Source organism: Onychostoma macrolepis, chromosome 01, assembly GCF_012432095.1.
Source record: "Onychostoma macrolepis isolate SWU-2019 chromosome 01, ASM1243209v1, whole genome shotgun sequence".
In the NCBI taxonomy this organism is placed as follows: domain Eukaryota; kingdom Metazoa; phylum Chordata; class Actinopteri; order Cypriniformes; family Cyprinidae; genus Onychostoma; species Onychostoma macrolepis.
Genome location: NC_081155.1, coordinates 28169658 through 28189810, shown reverse-complemented (window position 1 = coordinate 28189810; position 20153 = coordinate 28169658). Strand labels below are relative to the sequence as shown.

Genomic DNA, 20153 nt, shown 5'->3' with positions numbered 1-20153 from the left:
CCTAAATCTAATAACTGGTTGTGCCACCCTTTGCAGCAACAACTGCAATCAAGCGTTTCCGATACCTGGCAATGAGTTTTTCACATCGCTGTGGAGGAATTTTGGCCACATTGGAGGGTTTTCGAGCATGAATGGACTGTTTAAGGTCATGCCACAGCATTTCAATTGGATTTAAGTCCAGACTTTGATTTGGCCACTCCAAAACCTTAATTTAGTTTTTCTTGAGTCATTCAGAGGTGGACTTGCTGCTGTGTTTGGAATCATTGTCCTGCTGCATAACCCAAGTGCACTTGAGCTTGAGGTCACAAACTGATGGCCGGACATTCTCCTTCAGGATTTTCTGATAGAGTGCAGAATTCATGGTTCCAGCAATTATGGCAAGTCATCCAGGTCCTGAAGCTGCAAAGCAGCCCCAGACCATCACACTACCACCACCATGTTTGACTGTTGGTATGATGTTCTTTTTATGAAATGCTGTGTTGGTTTTACGCCAGATGTAACAGGACACACACCTTCCAAAAAGTTCAACTTTTGTCGCATCAGTCCACAGAATATTTGCCCAAAAGTCTTGGGGATAATCAAGATATTTTTTGGCAAATGTGAGACGAGCCTTTGTGTTCTTTTTGGTCAGCAATGGCTTTTGCCTTGGAACTCTCCCATGGATGCTGTTTTTGCCCAGTCTCTTTCTTATTGTTGAATCATGAACACTGACCTTAATTGAGGCAAGTGAGCCCTGCAGTTCTTTAGATGTTGTTCTAGGTTCTTTTATGACCTCCTGGATGAGTTGTCTTTGTGCTCTTGGAGTAATTTTGGTAGGCCGGCCACTCCTGGGAAGGTTCACCACTGTTCCAAGTTTTCTCCATTTGTGGATAATGGCTCTGACCATGGTTTGCTGGAGTACCAAAGCCTTAGAAATGGCTTTATAACCCTTTCCAGACTGATACATGTAAACTATTTTGTTTCTCATCTGTTTATGAATTTCCTAAGATCATAGAATGGCAAGTTGCTCTTTAAACATGCTTCACTTTGTCAGACAGATTCTATTTAAGTGATTTCTTGATTCAACAGGTCTGGCAGTAATCAGGCCTGGGTTTGGCTAGTGAAATTTAACTCGGCTTTCTAAAATAATGTGGTTAATCACAGTTCTTTCATGATTTAATAGGAGGGGGCAAGCACTTTTTCACACCGGGCCATGTGGGTTTGGATTTTGTTTTCCCTTCATAATAAAAAACTTAATTTAAAAACTGCATGTTGTGTTTACTTGTTATCTTTGATTAATATTTACATTTGTTTGATGATCTGAAACATTAAAGTGTGACAAACATGCAAAATATTTTAAAATCAGGAAGGGGCCAACACTTTTCACACCACTGTGTATATATGTGTGTGTATATATATGTATATGTGTATATATATATGTATGTATATATATATGTATATGTGTATGTGTATATATATGTATATGTGTATATATGTATGTATATATATATATATATATATATATATATATATATGTATGTGTATATATATGTATGTGTATATATATATGTATGTATATGTATGTGTATATGTATATATATAATCCTTGATGGAGTGTAAGCTATCATTGCATTTAGTCATGTTTCTCACTATGTAGAATTGTGGCTGTGATTAGAAAGGTTGTAAGGGTTGTAAAAGCTGTAACCCAGATGGGAATGATGTTTAGGAGGTTGAGTTTAAGAAAGGCCAGCTGAAAGAGTTTGTATAGTTACATCTAACTCCCCTGGAGCAGTAGAGGCACTCTAGTGACTGGTGCTAGAGACTGCAGGTTGATGTATACCAGTTGATGCTGGTTTGAATCCCACTGATTCAAGTAGAACCAGTTACATAAATGTAATCCTCTATTGTATATGACTGTCACCTTAATGCAAAATCTTAATTAATCCAAAAATAATTATGTCCCAAACTAGAGTTCTGCCTGCCAAAATTGGAAACTAATGAGTCTGTTCTCTCTTCTGAATCTTAGCTGACAGCTGTGGTAAAGCTTCCATCAGGAGAAGATTACTGCCTAATGGTCCATCTTCTGCATCCTGTTGTCCCTCAACAGAGCACATACAGGATCCTTTCAACCAAGGTCTGCCTTAATAAATATGCTTTTCTATATTGTTACGTTTCAGCTGAATTTTATTTTTTTTAACTAACATCCGTATTCCATTAATAGTGGCCTAAAATTGACTACAGACTGTTGGATTACTTTCATGTGTTTTATTTTAAGACTTTTTTGGTCCTTAAAACATTCTTATAGCAGAACTAGTAATCGAGACTTGAGCTGCTGCTATGCATTTTTTTTTTAAATGTGACATATCATGAAAATCTGACTTTTTCCTGTTTTTAAGTGCTATAATCAGGTCCCCAGTGCATCTACCAACCAAGGAAACATGAAAAAGATTAACCCAGTAACTTTTTGTAAGACTTTTCCAGCAAGCGTCTGAAAAAACAAGCGCATCTGATTTCGCTCCCCTTGTGATGTTGCAAAGGGATCTCATTATAATATTACCACCCCTTAATCTGTAAGTTTCCACCCACGGCGCCGTCATTTTGATTTTGCAGGCGACAATGGTGTACCAGTTTTAATGCCATGGCAAAAGTTTGAGCAAAACATGCTAACTGTTCTGCCTTTGGCTGCACAGATGAGCACAGAACACTGTTTAGAGTCCCAGCCTCAGAGGAGACAAGAGAGCAGCGGATTTATTGATTTATTTACTGTATATTATGCAGCTGCCACACAAATCTAATATAAACATGCAATTTCTTTCCCAGCTGTTTACCTTCACAGACATAACCGACTGTTTTTGTAACTCATGTGTTTTTAACGTAAACTTGTGTGTGAATGAGAACTTAGGGTGCTTTCACGCCTGACCCGTTGTTTCGAAACTTGGCATGTTTCCCCCCTTAGCTCGGTTCATTTGGGCATATGTGAACATGGCAATCGTGCTCCAATCCACACCAAAACAATCGGTCCGAGATCACCTGAACGAGGTGGTCTCGGTTAGATTGAAAATTAACTCTGAAGCGGTTTGGTTGTAGTGAGAAAGCAATCCGATCCAACGGACCAATGAACCAGGCTATATCACAATGTATGATGGGTAATTTTCGTAAATTCCGTGAAAAGCATTAGCTTTGTTGTTTTGCTAATACCTCAAAATGAACCTGTGAATGTCTGTGGGTGAGCAAGTCTTCGCCATTCAAAATCAAAGCGCACTTTTTCATTTTATAATGCCGTCTTATTGCTCTTCTTCTTAGTAGGTGCATCTTAAAATGTTTTCCCGAAGAATTCTGGACTCCTGCTCAAAATGATAAATTAATATAACGACAGCTACAAAAAAACAACAAGCCCACAAAGTTGTTGTCATTCCATCCTGACAAATGACAGCCATGACAGCTAAGTGGAATCCCGGAAAATAAACCGTGGAACTTTGACCAATCAGAGAACAGTTTACTAGCGCGTGACTTGTATTAACAAGTCCGTTTAGAAACTTTGCCGTGTGAAAGTGAACCGCACCAAGAATAAAAATAATTTTAATCCCTGTTTCGGAGCAAAGCAATCGATCTACAGGTGTGAAAGCACCCTTAGTCTAGTACTCACAGTACTAGAGACACTAGATACTAGTGACAGCTGCTTTCTGTACGTGTGCTTTGGAGGTGTATTGTGTGCAGATGTGCATTTTCAAAATTATATAATAAATGATCTGTGGGGTATTTTGAGCTGAAACTTCACAGACAAATTCTGGGGACACCTGAGACTTATATTACATATTGTAAAAAGGTGCATAATATGTCTTCTTTAAAAATGTATTTTAGTGTATTTGCTTTTTCCCAAAACAAACCAAAAAACGAGAACAACAAAGAAAATAAGCGATTTAAAAGAAAGGGAAAAAATAAATTAAATAAAATAAATTAAAATGTAATAACCTATGACAAAACAACAGAACACTGAGGGACAAATGCATACAAAGTCAAATTATAATTTAACTGGTCAGGTAATGCATAAACAGGATACAAATTCTTAAATGTTGTAGAGTGACTTAGTCCTGTGTGTGTGTATATGTGTGTGTGTGTGTGTATATATGTGTGTGTGTGTGTGTATATATGTGTGTGTGTGTGTGTGTGTGTATATGTATATGTGTGTGTGTGTGTGTGTGTGTGTGTGTGTATATATATATATATATATATATATATATATATATATATATATATATATATATATATATATATATATATATATATATATATATATATATATATATATATATATATATATATATACAGTGAGGAAAATAAGTATTTGAACACCCTGCTATTTTGCAAGTTCTCCCACTTAGAAATCATGGAGGGGTCTGAAATTGTCATCGTAGGTGCATGTCCACTGTGAGAGACATAATCTAAAAACAAAAATCCAGAAATCACAATGTATGATTTTTTTAACTATTTATTTGTATGATACAGCTGCAAATAAGTATTTGAACACCTGTCTATCAGCTAGAATTCTGACCCTCAAAGACCTGTTAGTCTGCCTTTAAAATGTCCACCTCCACTCCATTTATTATCCTAAATTAGATGCACCTGTTTGAGGTCGTTAGCTGCATAAAGACACTTGTCCACCCCATACAATCAGTAAGAATCCAACTACTAACATGGCCAAGACCAAAGAGCTGTCCAAAGACACTAGAGACAAAATTGTACACCTCCACAAGGCTGGAAAGGGCTACGGGGAAATTGCCAAGCAGCTTGGTGAAAAAAGGTCCACTGTTGGAGCAATCATTAGAAAATGGAAGAAGCTAAACATGACTGTCAGTCTCCCTCGGACTGGGGCTCCATGCAAGATCTCACCTCGTGGGGTCTCAATGATCCTAAGAAAGGTGAGAAATCAGCCCAGAACTACACGGGAGGAGCTGGTCAATGACCTGAAAAGAGCTGGGACCACCGTTTCCAAGGTTACTGTTGGTAATACACTAAGGCGTCATGGTTTGAAATCATGCATGGCACGGAAGGTTCCCCTGCTTAAACCAGCACATGTCCAGGCCTGACTTAAGTTTGCCAATGACCATTTGGATGATCCAGAGGAGTCATGGGAGAAAGTCATGTGGTCAGATGAGACCAAAATAGAACTTTTGGTCATAATTCCACTTAACGTGTTTGGAGGAAGAAGAATGATGAGTACCATCCCAAGAACACCATCCCTACTGTGAAGCATGGGGTGGTAGCATCATCTTTGGGGTGTTTTTCTGCACATGGGACAGGGCGACTGCACTGTATTAAGGAGAGGATGACCGGGGCCATGTATTGCGAGATTTTGGGGAACAACCTCCTTCCCTCAGTTAGAGCATTGAAGATGGGTCGAGGCTGGGTCTTCCAACATGACAATGACCGAAGCACACAGCCAGGATAACCAAGGAGTGGCTCTGTAAGAAGCATATCAAGGTTCTGGCGTGGCCTAGCCAGTCTCAGACCTAAACCCAACAGAGAATCTTTGGAGGAGCTCAAACTCCGTGTTTCTCAGCGACAGGCCAGAAACCTGACTGATCTAGAGAAGATCTGTGTGGAGGAGTGGGCCAAAATCACTCCTGCAGTGTGTGCAAACCTGGTGAAAAACTACAGGAAACGTTTGACCTCTGTAATTGCAAACAAAGGCTACTGTACCAAATATTAACATTGATTTTCTCAGGTGTTCAAATACTTATTTGCAGCTGTATCATACAAATAAATAGTTAAAAAATCATACATTGTGATTTCTGGATTTTTGTTTTTAGATTATGTCTCTCACAGTGGACATGCACCTACGATGACAATTTCAGACCCCTCCATGATTTCTAAGTGGGAGAACTTGCAAAATAGCAGGGTGTTCAAATACTTATTTTCCTCACTGTGTGTATGTATATATATATATATATTAAAATAAAATGACTCATAAGAATCACAATAATTGTACACAGTACAAAAAGAATGCACTATCCTGACTATTGTTGGCTGTCAAATAATACTATCAGCTCTATATTAAATAAACTATCAATGAATACGATTACACTCCATTATTAATAACTTCGGAATTAACAAGGGTCATTGGCTATGAATGTCATTACATCAATTACATTGAGATGTTCTAAAAGCTGGCTCCATATTTTGTCAAATACCAAAGATCTCTACCCCATATTTCAAACTTGGGCACAAGATCAGTTTTCCACATTCTTAAAATCACCCTCTTGGCAATTATCATACCGAATAATATGGCTTGTCTTTCATGTATATTAAACATCTCTAAATTACTAAATATCCGTAGAATAGGTAAAAGTGGACATGGTTCGAGATTCTTTTTGAATGTTTTAGAAAAACAATCAAATATGTTTTCCTCATGTTCCTGTAATTTAGGGCACAACCATAGTGAGTTAAGGATCCCTCTGCTACTTTACACCTGTTACAAAATGGAGACACCTCTGGAAAAATGCTGTGCAGTTTTACTTTAGATAAGTAAAGTTATAAATTGATTTGCATTTTAATGAGTGAAATAAGTATTTGATCCCCTATGAATCAGCAAGATTTCTGGATCCTCTGGATTCAAAACCTGAATCAAGCAAACCTCAGAATCAAGGACACACACACACCCAATAACCAAAACTAGCCAGTACAATTATTGTAGGCTTCTTTATTGTTGTAAATTTTGTCTAACTTGTTGTAGAATTTATAATAGATAATCTGTTATGTGAAAAACAGATTTTCCCCTATAGATTTATATTACAACTATGGCATGTTGTAGCTTTTGTTTCTAAATGTGCAGGCTGTTCATAATAAATGCTATATGGATTAATAAAAAATAAAAAGTAATTATTGGCCTGGTAATGCTAGCCTTATTATAACAAATGCAACAGTTAAGAACTCTGGTACATTTTCATAAGAGCAAGTACAAGTCAGAATCGAGACCCATGTGTAAAATGGGTTCTAATGAGTGATGGAAAAACCTGGCCTTCACATATTCCAAGATATGGCAAAGATGAAAACATTAAGAGCCTGATGAACTGTTAAGGAGTAAGAAATAAACTATATAAATATAAGAAAATGTTAAGTTAGATTGGCTTACCATAGCATGTTGAATTAGCATGTCAAACTATAGCCTATAAGTGGCTAAATAATATAATATTCTACAGTATATATTCTATGTAAACAAGTAATTGTTAACTAGGCTATTACTTTATTGCAGTTTTGTTATCAACCAACTTTGCATGTGCAGATGATAGCACAAAAAACTCCACTAAAACGGTTCACCCTTCAACCCCCCCCAATGTTCAAACCAGAAATATGCCCTTGAAACCAGGAGAGAAGGCATGATTCTGACATATAGGACTATCTAGGTACTTGTCAGGAACCTTTAAATAGGCTTTAATCTGTTTCCATATTTTCAGCATATTATTTATAACAAAGTAATTATCATATAAGGCCAGGTCAGTTCTAATTAATGAGAGCAGCAAGAGATTGCAAAATGCTTGCTCCATTCTAAGCCTGGACAGATCTCTATCTGTATCAGAAGGCCGCTTTTTCCACCATGCAAAAATACTTAAGTTAGCTGCCCAGTAATAATATTTGAACTCTGTCAGGCCAATCCCTCCCTCCTTTTTAGTTTTACATAAATGTTTCTTAGATATTCTCACATTCTTATAACCCCACAAAAAGGTACAATTATTGTATCTAGCTGCTTAAAAAACTGTGGGATAAAACAAGGGAGTGACTGAAAAATGTACAAAAATCGTGGGAGTACTACCATCTTCACTGAGTTAATCCTTTTCTGCCATTCTTCAATGTTTTCCAGAATTCAATATTTTGCTTCAACTGATCTAACATTCGTTTCCAATTTATCCTAAGCAGATCTTTAGGTTCTTTAGTAATTGTTACTCCAAGATATACAAAAGAATTGTCAGCTTGTTTAAAAGGTGTGGATTTCAGAAATTGTGGGTAAATTTTTGTTGCAATGGGCATTAATTCACTCTTTTCGCAGTTAACTGTAAAGACAGAGAATGTCAAAAAGACGGCGCAAATTAAAATACATGTATCGACCAGACATAAAGCCTGTTTGGGTGTATAATAGAGCAAATATGACACTTCAGACGATTCACCAATATTTTTCCGTTAAGTTTTGTTTTTACTGGGATCAATGAAATAGGACGCCAAGATGACATTGATAGTGAATCCCGTCCTGGTTTAGGAATTAAATTTATATTGGCTCTATATAAAGTGGGAGGTAATTCAAAAGTGTCACCACTATGTTTACATGCGTAAAAGAAGGGGGAAACTGTCACTAAATTTCTTTAAAAATTCAAAAAGAAATAAGAAAACCCATCTGGGCCAGTTGATTTATTGTTCAGAAAATAAAAAAATGGCTCTGTTAATCTCTCTAAGGCTAATGTCTGCATTTTAAATGTTTAACTGCATCTTCATTTAATTTAGGAAGATTCAAATTAGCTAAGAAATTAACTGCAGCATTTGCAGTTGTATTGTCCTGAGACTAGTATACATCTTCATAAAATTTAGCAAAGCACTCATTAACACAATTTCTGGTAATGTGATTTAATGGCTTATCACTTTTGGCCAATAGGTGGTGCTGTTATCAAATCTATGTGGTGTGTTCTGTGTGAGGTAACAATGGCACACAAAGTTTGGTGTCAATATGTCAAAGCTTTGCAGAGATACAGCCTCAGACATAATCTGGCATTATGCCTCAAATTTGTTGCGGTGCTATACAAAAACGGTTTAGTCTATCAACACGAAATCCATAACTTTTTATCAGCACTGTCTGATGATGATCTAATTTGATTTTGGTGAAAATCGGACCAACGGTAGAGGAGTTAGAAAAAGTAGGTTTTCAACATAAATCAAAATGGCGGACAGAAAGTTTGGCCCACAATGGCATAATTGGTATCTATGTTGTCGGCACGACTCAAGAAATATTTTGAGAACAGATTCATCATTGAGATTCATTATATTGTATATTATCTTATATTATATATATGTGACCCTGGACCACAAAACCAGTCTTAAGTCGATGGGGTATATTTGTAGCAATAGCCAAAAATACACTGTATGGGTCAAAATTATAGATTTTCCTTTTATGCCAAAAATCATTAGTATATTAAATAAAGATCATATTCCATGAAGATATTTTGTAAATTTACTGCTTTAAATATATCTCAACTTAGTTTTTGATTAGTAATATGCATTGCTAAGAATTCATTTGGACAACTTTTAAAGGCGATTTTCTCAATATTTAGATTTTTTTTCCACCCTCAGATTCCAGATTTTCAAATAGTTGCATCTCAGCCAAATATTGTCCGATCCTAACAACCCTTACATCAATGGAAAGCTTATTTATTCAGCTTTCAGATGACACTTAAGACTGGTTTTGTGGTCCAGGGTCACATATATTAGATATGTTACCAAAATTAATGTGGCCTGGTCAGTGTGAGGTGACAATGGCATATACAAAGTTTGGTGTAAATACGTCAAAGCTTTGCAGAGATACAGCCTCCGATGCAGTTTGGCATCTTTCCAGCAAATTCGTTGATGTGCTAAACAAAAACAGTTTCGTATATATGAACACGAAATCCATAACTTTTTGCCAGCTTGGTCTGAAGATGATCAGAGTCAAATTTGGTGAAAATTGGACTAACGGTCTAGGAGTTTGAAAAAGTAGGTTTTCAACATGAATCAAAATGGCAGACAGGACGTTCAGCCAATTGTGGCAAAATTGGTATTGTTGTTCTCGGCATGATCTGAGGAATCTTATCAACATCAGTCTCATTACAATAGGTTAATGTAAGCAAAAGTTATTAGCATTTTTAGAAATTCCATTATAACTTTGGACCACAAGGTGGCGCACATCCATTTTTGTGTGCTTTTCGTAGAATTCGTTTGCACTTTTTTAGAGAACGGTTTGATGAATGAACTTGAATTGCATAACTTTTTGCCAGCATGGTCTTAAGTTGATCTGAGGCAATTTTGGTGAAAATCAGACAAACCATCTAGGACAAATTTGAAAAAGTAGGTTTTACAAACTATCAAAAATAGCGGAGGGGGGGAACTAAACCTTAGGATTTTTACATTCATTTGACTTCATTCATTTCATTCGACTCAGCATAAGCCAAGGATTCAGAGGAAAAAAATAATTTTTCTTCTGTACCTTACGGTTCAAAAGTTATTAGCGTAAACATGAGTGAAACTTTGGACAAGTGGTGGAGCTAGAGAGTTTGAGTTAGAGACTCCAAACTTGCTGTGGTTAATGATGAGACTCTATCAGTGTGCCTCAAGACTCGAGCTGAAGAAACTGAAGAAGAAGAATAGGAACACCAATGGATACAATAGGTGCCATCGCACGCTTCGGTGCTTGGCCCCTAAAAACATGCTTCATCAAACCTCCCTCTGAACTATTAATAAGGTCTTATTGAAAAAAATTTTCACAAAATAAAAAAAACTGTTTATCACTCATGCATTATGGATCATCCAAATAACTGAACACATAGATGATTCAAAACTTCTTGGCTGCTGCCGGACCAGTTAACCACCTTATCGCTCAGAAATTTGCCTCTGGAGTCTTGAACGTTGCAGTGATGTAGTTAATAGCGACCATGAGATCATAATTACTAACAGGTAAAGCTGGAGAACTCGTGCTAGCATCTCCTACTTTAGCGCCTTTGCTAGCTTTCATTGTTCTTGTTTCTTCCTACTCTGCGCCTTTTTTTTAAACAAATAAAATTATCTGGGTGAGAAAATTAGGATAGGTCAGGTAGAGCTAAAAGAGAGTTCGTCTATTCTATTTCGGCCACCGAAAGTCCTTCCCATTTTTTTAAGAGATACTGTATATTTAGCAAGTGCAGATTACCTAATTCTGTCTACTAATTGCAAAACTGCAAGTTAACAAGTTAGTAGCTTTTCTATAAACTGAGAAAAAAATTCTGCTTTCCATAAACGGTAGAAGTCAAGTCAATTCACCATTATTTATATAGCGCTTTTTACAATTCAGATTGTCAAAGTAGCTTTACAGTATTAAACAGGGAAATAGTGTGTCGAATTGGTGTGCTGTTTTCCTCTGGCCGGACGAAACCAGCAGTTTAATTCTAGTTTGTAGATTTGAATAATAGAAATGTCTTAGTGTGTTATGTATAAGCCAGGTTAAAGAGAGGGGTTTTTAATCCAGATTTAAACTGACAAGAGTGTGTCTGCCTCCTGAACAGTGTTAGGTAGATTGTACAGTGTAGTTACTGTACGCTGTTGATCAGTATGCAGAAGCCTGCCAGCATTTCCATTTCCAGTAGATCTAGAGGTCCTTGTACCATAAACAAGTTTGAAGGGAGAGAACCCAGTATGTGCTTGTGAGACCTCTTGGTATGCAAAGAGCACAAATGGAAGCCACTTGTTCCACTCTTACTCAGTATCTGACACAAACTTCCAAAGCATGCTTTTGAGAGTCAACGAGGCCGTCCATCTGCAGATGGATAGAGGCTGGTCTTGTTGGCAGTGATGCCTATTGGTGATCAGGAGGCGTCCCATCAGTCGTGAAGTTCCCTGGTCATGGAGAAACTTGTTCGGGATGCCTACCTGGGACAAAAATTGTACAAGGGTGTTGTTGACCTCATGCATTTTTATGGATTGTACAGAAATTCCTCAGGTTAGCTGGTGACATTAGTCACCAACAACCAGAAAATATTGATTTTCTATAGACCAATTTCATGTAGACGTCACAGTTACGTCACTTGCAGCTGTGTGCGCATAGTGGTGGCAGAAACACACAGTAACAAGTGGAGTGAAACGGGAAAAATCCACAGAATAAGAGATAAAATGTACTGTTGTGCCTTTGGATGTCAGAATCGGAATGCAAATAATTTTTTATAGAATACTGTCGTCAAAAACGCCTTTTGTAGCTAAACGCAGACGTTTAAACAGACAGACTAATGAATGAAACCTGCTATGATTACTCTACTTTTAAAGCATACATTTGATTTAAACAATTGGTCAACATAATATTCACACATGCAGTTCATAGGGAACATATTATATTAGCCCTACAGTTACAACATGAACTACTATTTAAACCTATACCAATTTTTATGACGTTACCTATTTCATCTCACAATTCTTTCTTGAGACTTTTTTTTTTCAACTTTATATTTCGTATTTCGGACTTTATAACTTTATATCGATTTAACTCAACAATAGCGAGTTTGTCCATTCTGAGGGGAAAAAAGCCAGATGTGTGGGATATAATTCAAAAGAGAGAATGACGAGTTGATTTTTCTTATCAGACTTGTGAGATATAATCTCGGAATTGCGAGAATAAAGTCTCTAAAGAAATATTGAAATTTAAATTTTAACGCTGCTGCCACTGCCAGACAAAAAAAAACGACGACAGCTGTGGTTAAACGAGATAAAGAGCGGACTGGACAGAAACGATCATCAGAAAAGCTCACGTTTGCAGGCAGCGCACACTTCTTATCAGAAAAGGTTCAATAAAGTATTGTCTTTTGTTGTTATGGGCGCGTCTAAAGATTTCTTATGGATCTCAGTACTATGTCGTGAATGAAATAATGTCTGTGTGCATGTGTGTAAAACAACAAACTGACGATTTATATGCTTAATCGTGTAATTTTATATACATTGTTATGAGTAATTGTGGCTGGAATAATAATGTAGCTGTAAAAATAGTTGCCTGCTGAAATTGAAATATACATTACATCTTCATGACTAGATACACGGTGAGTTTGTCTTTACTACACGTTAGTTGTGAGTCACTCAACCGGAGGTAATCCTGTCAGATCGTCCATCCTTTGAGTGAGTACAGGTCGGCCAATTTCGTCCGTTAAAGTTAACCTTTTCAAATAACGCGGTCCCGGACAGTATGTAGGTATGCAGCCCTTACTGGCCCCCTGACTGAGCCTGGTTTCTCCCAAGGTTTTTTTTTCTCCATTCTGTCACAGAGGGAGTTTTGGTTCCTTGCCGCTGTCGCCTCTGGCTTGTTCAGTTGGGGACACTTAATTTCCAGCGATTATCGCGCGATTTGATTGCACAGATACTGTTTAAACTAAACTGAGCTAGACAATGACATCTCTGAATTCAATAATCAAATGCCTTTAACTGAAAATTGAGTGTTTAATCTTATCATTAGACATTACTGACACTCTATCCTCTAATTTGATACTGTTAAGTGCTTTGACACAATCTGTATTGTTAAAAGCGCTATATAAATAAAGGTGACTTGACTTGACTTGACTTACATATGCAGGTAAAATCAGAATTTCTCAAGTTATTGTTAAAAAAACAAGCTAACAGACTTCATAACCAGCACTAGTGAAGCGGCCAGGGGCAGGGGGATCTTTCTGCCACCATCGAAGCTCCGCCCACAGAAAAACGTCACAATGTTTACTAACAGGAAATTGGTCTATACTGCTCTTTTCCAGTGGTCCCACAATGTCCATTCTAATGCATCGGAAGGGCTCAGAAATGGCAGTGCATGAAAGGGTGCCTGGTTCTGCTGGCGTACAGCACTTGTTTTCTAATAAATGGGACATGCAGAATGTGTGGATGTCAGTGTACATGGTGGGCCAGCAAAAGTGTGAACTAATTCAGGTTTCTTGTGATAGGCCAGGTGAACTGCTCAGGGAACTGTTTGAACAAGGCGCATAAGAGCGCGTGAGTACTGAATGGTTAAACACTGGCAAGAATTAAAAAGAAAACAATTTATAAACTTTAATAACGATGCAACACTGCCTCTATTGTGCAAGTGACAATTCCTGTGTCAACTGTGCAGCATGAAGCTCGCTTATAGTGCAGACGCGATGTGATTTGAAGCCATTTGCGCATTTTGAGAGGGAAAGAGAGAGCACGCGCGGTAATTCACACAGGCTGTTTATGAAATTATGTCTCACAGAAAGTTTCTAATTACTTTTAACTTATTTAATGAATAAATATGAATTGTACCTCACCTTCAGCATTATCATTATTGTACCCGCGCCAGACAGGGATTGAGATGGTGTCGCTGCATGTCGTACCAAACCTTTCACAGCACTCGGTTTTTGAGGTCGGCCTTTTTAGAGACCGCCGATCAAACATCCCAAAGCGATTATCGGCCGATAATGATCGGTACCCGATCAATCGGAGCACCCCTACACTTCAGCTCTTTCCTCATCAATTGTGAGATGTACATCCACTGCGTAGCCCATTAACAATGGGACGAGCCGGTAGTTCCACTCTTTGGTCTGCCTCTAGGTCCTAGTGATACGCTGAAACCACTTTGAGAAGTTTTCCATGTCCTCTCCCTGGTGAAAGACATGCATTACTGGATCTAAATGTTGGCAGTTGCCTTTGAGCAGGATCATCCTGATATTTATCAGCAAGCACCCTCCATGGTGTAACCCGTCTTGGAGGAGTTGGCTTTGGAAGTTACATTGTCCACATTGCTTGGGGAGTACACTGCTCAGAATAATTAAGGGAACATTTAATCATCACATTATAACACCAAGTCAGTTAAACTTCAGGGATATTAATCTGTCCAGTTAGAAAGCATAAGTGATTGTGAATCAGTTTCACCTACTTTGGTGCAAATGAAAGTGACAACATGTGAACTGGAGGCAACAGCAAAACAACCCAAAAAGTGATTTGCAGGTCGTGGCACAGACAATTGCTCTCTCTTTGTCTTTCCTGACTGATATGTCTCTAGTTTTATGTTTTCTTATGGTCCTTCTCACTACTACTGCAACCCAATCAAGTCAAGTCACCTTTATTTATATAGCTCTTTATACAATACAAATTGTGTCAAAGCAGCTTTACAGTGTTAAAAGAGGAAAATAGTGTGTCAAAAATGCAAAATGGCAATAACAAACTAGGGCTGCCCCCTAATAGTAGAAGAGTCTGGACATGCCGTGGAGAGCTTTAAGCTGCCTGCAACATCATCCAGCATGAGTTTTGGTGGTGGGTCAGTGCTGGTTTGTGGAGAAATCCCTCGAGGGTCGCAAAGACCTCAACGTGCAAGCCAACAGTACCCCTACTGCTGTTAGGTACCAGGATGAAATCGTCAGACTTTACAGTGGTGCAGTGGACCCCCAAGTTCCTCCTGGTACATGACAATGCCTGGCCTCATGACCAGCAGGGCCAGAGTTTGTAGGCTGTCATTGCAAGGGATTGACTGATTCCCGTTCCCAGACCTAAATCCAATTAAGAACCTCTGGGACATTATGCTTTAAGGTCAAGGTCAGGTTTTTTATATAGCACCTTACAAGCAACATGAGTGCCGACCAAAATGCTGCACAGCAGACAAAACCTGACATATAACTTTACAATAGAAAGCCTTATTTAAAAAAAATAAATAAAAAATTGCAGGACATCAATCAAATATAAAACATAATTATACTGAAAGTGTAAACAAATTACACAAGTCTGAGAAAATAAATATGTTATGAGATTATTTACATGTAGATAATGTAGAGGCTGATCTAATAGAGAGAGATGAGGTGTTCCAAAGCTTTGAAGCCTGAACTTAGAAAGCCCTGTCACCTTTGGTTATTAAACAAGATTTTGGAACAGTAACAACTGAGAAGAGGATCCTAGTGTTCACTGTGAAGAATAAAGATGAAGAAGATCCGAGATAGGTAGTAGCGAGACCATGCAGTGCTTTAAATACAAATAATAAAACTAAAATCAACTCTGCACTGTACAGGTAACCAATGAAGTGGTGCTAACACAGGCGTAATATATGCTCCCACTTTATTGTCACTGTCAAAAAATGAGCTGCAACGTAAAAGAGTCTGAACATGCCATGGAGAGTATTAAGCTGCCAGCAACATCATCTAGCATTCTTGCATGACTCTTTTGGTGGTGGGTCAGTGATGGTCTGGGGAGAACTATCCTTTGAGGGTTGCACAGACCTCCATGTTTTTTTTTTTTTTTTTTTTTGTGTCTGTCTTAAGAAATTGCTTGATGATAATGACTGTCTGTCTTGACTCTAAAAACACCAGGAAAAATTAAATAAAATGCACATCAGCCTCTACTCTGTTACAGTTTTTAAAAAATACTCATTAAGTAGCAATTACAAACACAATGTGACTAAACCTATTATACAAAGAGTACATTTCACTTTCTGTTGATGTCCTGGCTTAATTATTCACAGCAGGGTGGAGCAAGTAAGGCCTTGAATTTAGTAACTTAGAGATCCTGTTTTGGCAGCAGCAAAATGTTTCTAAGACCTTTCACCAATTTTGGACAATCCCTCAGTTTATCAATATTTCTGGGTTGTTTTCATGGCAATATTTCTGGTTATGCCATAGCATCTCAACTGGTTTAAGGTTAAGGACTCAGAAAAATATGTATTTTCTTTTTCAGACATTCTTTAGTTGAATTACTTGTGTGCTTTGAGTCATTGTCTTGTTATATTGCCCAGTCTCTCTAAAGATTGGGATCATGAACAGCTAGGGTTGCCACCTTCAGCGGGGCAAAATAAAGGACACACATTCACCCATACAGAACTGAAATTAAGAGGAACAAGAAACAATTATTATTTATTTATTTTTACTATTCCTATTTCTAAAAATGTCCACAACAGAGCTCTTTTTTTCTATTGTGTCCCCAGCAGAAAGCCTTTTTTTTTCTTCTTCCAATTAGGCTAAGATATTAGCTGTTTCTGTTCAACACACCCTAATTGATTGTCATGGTTCTTGCATTTCCTGAAATATGCATTCTCTGAGAGAGGCACTTGATCTCTAATACTCTCTTTTTCTTCCTCTTATTTCCTCTAATCTTTTTTTTTTTTCTTCAGATAGAGATTAAGATGAAGAAGACTGCAGCTATACAGTGGGAGAAACTGCAGGGAGAATGCACACTTTCTAACGTGAAGCACTTTACTCCCAGTCAGTACTGAAAAGCACACAGAATCATGCTATCATTTTCTCTCATGTTTATGCCAAAGTGCGCTGAGCCAGTTTATTGGTGTTATTTTACCTCTTGCTATCTACTTCCAAATTTATTAGACCAGTACCCATCATCCTCCCACTACACACGCAACTGGGACAAGGTGGTAGGTGAAATAAAGGAGGAGGAAAAGAAAGAAAAGCTGGAGGGGGACGCTGCTCTCAACAAGCTGTTTCAGCAAATCTACTCAGATGGCTCCGACGAAGTCAAGCGAGCAATGAACAAGTCCTTTGTAAGTACTTCAGGGTTGTATAAAGATGTGAAAAGATTTTTATCTCTTTTGATGTTATGTCAACGGTATTAATTTGTGTGAAATTTAGAAAACTAAACTGAAAAAAGAGCCCCCAAAACCAAATTAAGATTTGTTTTGAATTAAATTATGTAGAATACAATCTCTATGACTGTTAGAAGTTTGATAACTCTCTGTGGGAAAAAAAAATAATTTAATTTAATGGTCCAGTTCTATCAATCCTTGCTCAATTAACAATACTCCATGTATTTATACTTTAAAGAATGATAGCCTACAAAAATTTGAACTGCTGTCGTTTATGCAACAAATAACACATTTGTCTTCATTTTAAACCCTTCAGCTGTCACCATTATATTTTCATTTCATTTTAAACCAACTTTCAGCTGTAAAGTTACACATTTTCAATATTCTCCCATAGATGGAATCAGGAGGCACAGTCCTCAGCACCAACTGGATGGATGTTGGTAAACGGAAAGTAGAGATGAACCCACCTGATGACGCAGAGTGGAAAAAGTTTTAAAATCAGTAAATGACATCTTGCACCAATTGTTCTAATGTCTTTATGCTCTCCTTCATTTGGTCCTTCCTGCCTTCACAATTCACACTCTCTCTTTTGTCAGACCCAGAATAGTCCTGGATTGTCCTGGACTAAAATGAGACTGTAATGGAGTTTAAAATTGAAAGTTCTCTGTCTCAAATTAGTTTTAGTCTGGAAACAAACTAGCTTATTACATTTTAAACCATCACGCATGTTTAAAACATTACACATTTAAACACCTAAGCGTTGAGTATCTTTACTAAAAACCCTCTTTGGCCACACTGAATATGTTAGGACTCCACCTGTGAACATCTGTGCTTCAATTAATGGTGATCACTGTTTTAATGTACTTCACTCTTTCCTAAATATGATTTCATTATGCTGTAAATAAAATTTTCTTGTTCTCTGGTTGGGTGCCCTTGGTCTCTTCCATATCAATTTTGTCCATCATCAAATGTAATGTTAAAGAAATTGAAAATGTAATTAATTTCTGTTTTAAACAAAGAGGAAACAAAGTTTGGTAACACTTTACAGTAAGGTTCCATTTAGTTAAAGTTAGTTAATATATTAACTAACATGAACAAACAATGAACAATACATTTATTACAGTATTTGTTAATCTGTGTTGATGTTAATGAAAATAATGTCCTTCATTGTTAATTCATAGTGCATAAACTGTTAACAAGCACAACCTTTGTTTTAATAATGCAGTAATAAATTAATAAGTTAGTATTAATAAATACTGTAGAAGTATTGTTCATTCTTAGTTCATGTTAAGTAAAGTAGTTAACTAATGTTAACAAATTAACCTTATTGTAAAGTGTTACCGAAATTTAATTAACAAATATGGATTTCGATGGAGTTTGTCAGCTAACCAATCTCAAGTATTTGTGAGATATTTACAGCATAATTTGTACTATCACAAGTGTAATGAATTTTATTAACAAAAAAATGAGTAATTAACACAACTATGAAATGAATACCATGAATGAATAAGGAAGTAAAGTACATAAGATTGAAAATGCAAGTGATTAAGTTAGATGTTACTATGCCAGAGTTATGTTACTTTACATTACGGTTTAAAGATAAACTGTTGTTCCCGGCCCGGACCTGTACGTCATCTGGAATGCAGTTGCTGACAAATATGATTCAGGAGTCAGGACGATGACTGACTGCGCGATGTAGCCTATTCTTGCCAGCTATAAGGGTGGGCTGGCAGATGGGGTACTTCCTGCAAACAGATACTTTATTCTCAAAGGTGCCATGGCATGAAAATTTCACTTTATGAGGTTTTTTAACATTAATATGAGTTCCCCTAGCCTGCCTATGGTCCCCCAGTGGCTAGAAATGGCGATAGGTGTAAACCGAGCCCTAGGTATCCTGCTTCGCCTTTGAGAAAATGAAAGCTCAGATGGCCCAATCTGGAATCTTCCCTTTATGTCGTCATACGGGGAAAGGTTACCTCCCCTTTCTCTGCTTTGCCTGCCCATGAGAAAATGAGCTACTATCGTGCGAGACGAGCGCAATATTTTTTTTTCCTGGAGAGACATTATGGCTTGCAAACGAGTGAAGCATGATAGTTGCTCAGTGTTTGGATGTACAAATGAACACTGAATAATTTTTTCAGTTCCTTCATCCGAGCCTATGGCTAGCATTAGCTATATGATAATAACTCTAACAGCATACATAAACAAACCAACTAAAGTTCTGTATCCAGACACAATATTTTAAACTAACCATTCGGAGACGTCCTGCTGTAGCCGCTGAGTTGCAACTTCTTCATCCGGTGCTTCTCCATCCAGATCAGATTCTGGGTCAAACTGAAAAGCTTGAACGACTGTGTGTCTATGAGCCATTGCGATACATCCACTGTCAACATTAGCACATGGTAGCGCAAGCTGGTTAAGGCCACACACCCACCCTCCACCTTGCCCCGCCTCTCTCGTCCTTAAAGCTACAGACACAGGAATGGCGCGTCCTAAGGAAAGCTCATTGTAGGACTGGCTCATAGTGGCTGAACTTCTGCACCAAGGCTGAATTTCGGGAAACAGACTTCAGATACAGTATTAGGGACCACTTAGGCCTATATAAAAGCATCCAAAAAGCAGCAGGTCCTTTAATGATTTATTTATTTTTATACTGAATATTTTATTGCACACCTTGTGTGGGTCTTTATTTCATTTTCACTTTTATACAGTCCAATTACAATTCTTAAAGAAAATGTGATGGTAGCCTACCGTTGCAATAATGAATGCAACTTTAATGCGTGTCTGCTTAAAAGATATACCGTACACTCTTATTTCGGTTTATTAACACTTTACAATAAGGTTCATTAGTTCACATTAATTAACACGAACTAAGAATGAACAATACTTCGACAGCATTTATTAA

The 20153-nt window shown here is 37.5% G+C and overlaps 1 protein-coding gene across 4 annotated transcripts in view; it reads left to right on the top strand.

The window, feature by feature from the left end:
- The window catches only part of sugt1 (SGT1 homolog, MIS12 kinetochore complex assembly cochaperone), a 95975-nt gene extending 77805 nt beyond the window's left edge, over window positions 1-18170 (top strand). For all 4 annotated transcript variants that reach the window (XM_058787763.1, XM_058787774.1, XM_058787746.1 and 1 more), the window contains 4 exons: window positions 2006-2113; window positions 16823-16913; window positions 17034-17206; window positions 17643-18170. In XM_058787763.1, coding sequence (XP_058643746.1) covers window positions 2006-2113; window positions 16823-16913; window positions 17034-17206; window positions 17643-17744 — 474 coding nt within the window. In that variant the 3' untranslated portion in view covers window positions 17745-18170. The remainder of the gene's footprint in view (window positions 1-2005; window positions 2114-16822; window positions 16914-17033; window positions 17207-17642) is intronic.
- The last annotated feature ends 1983 nt before the right edge of the window (window positions 18171-20153 follow it).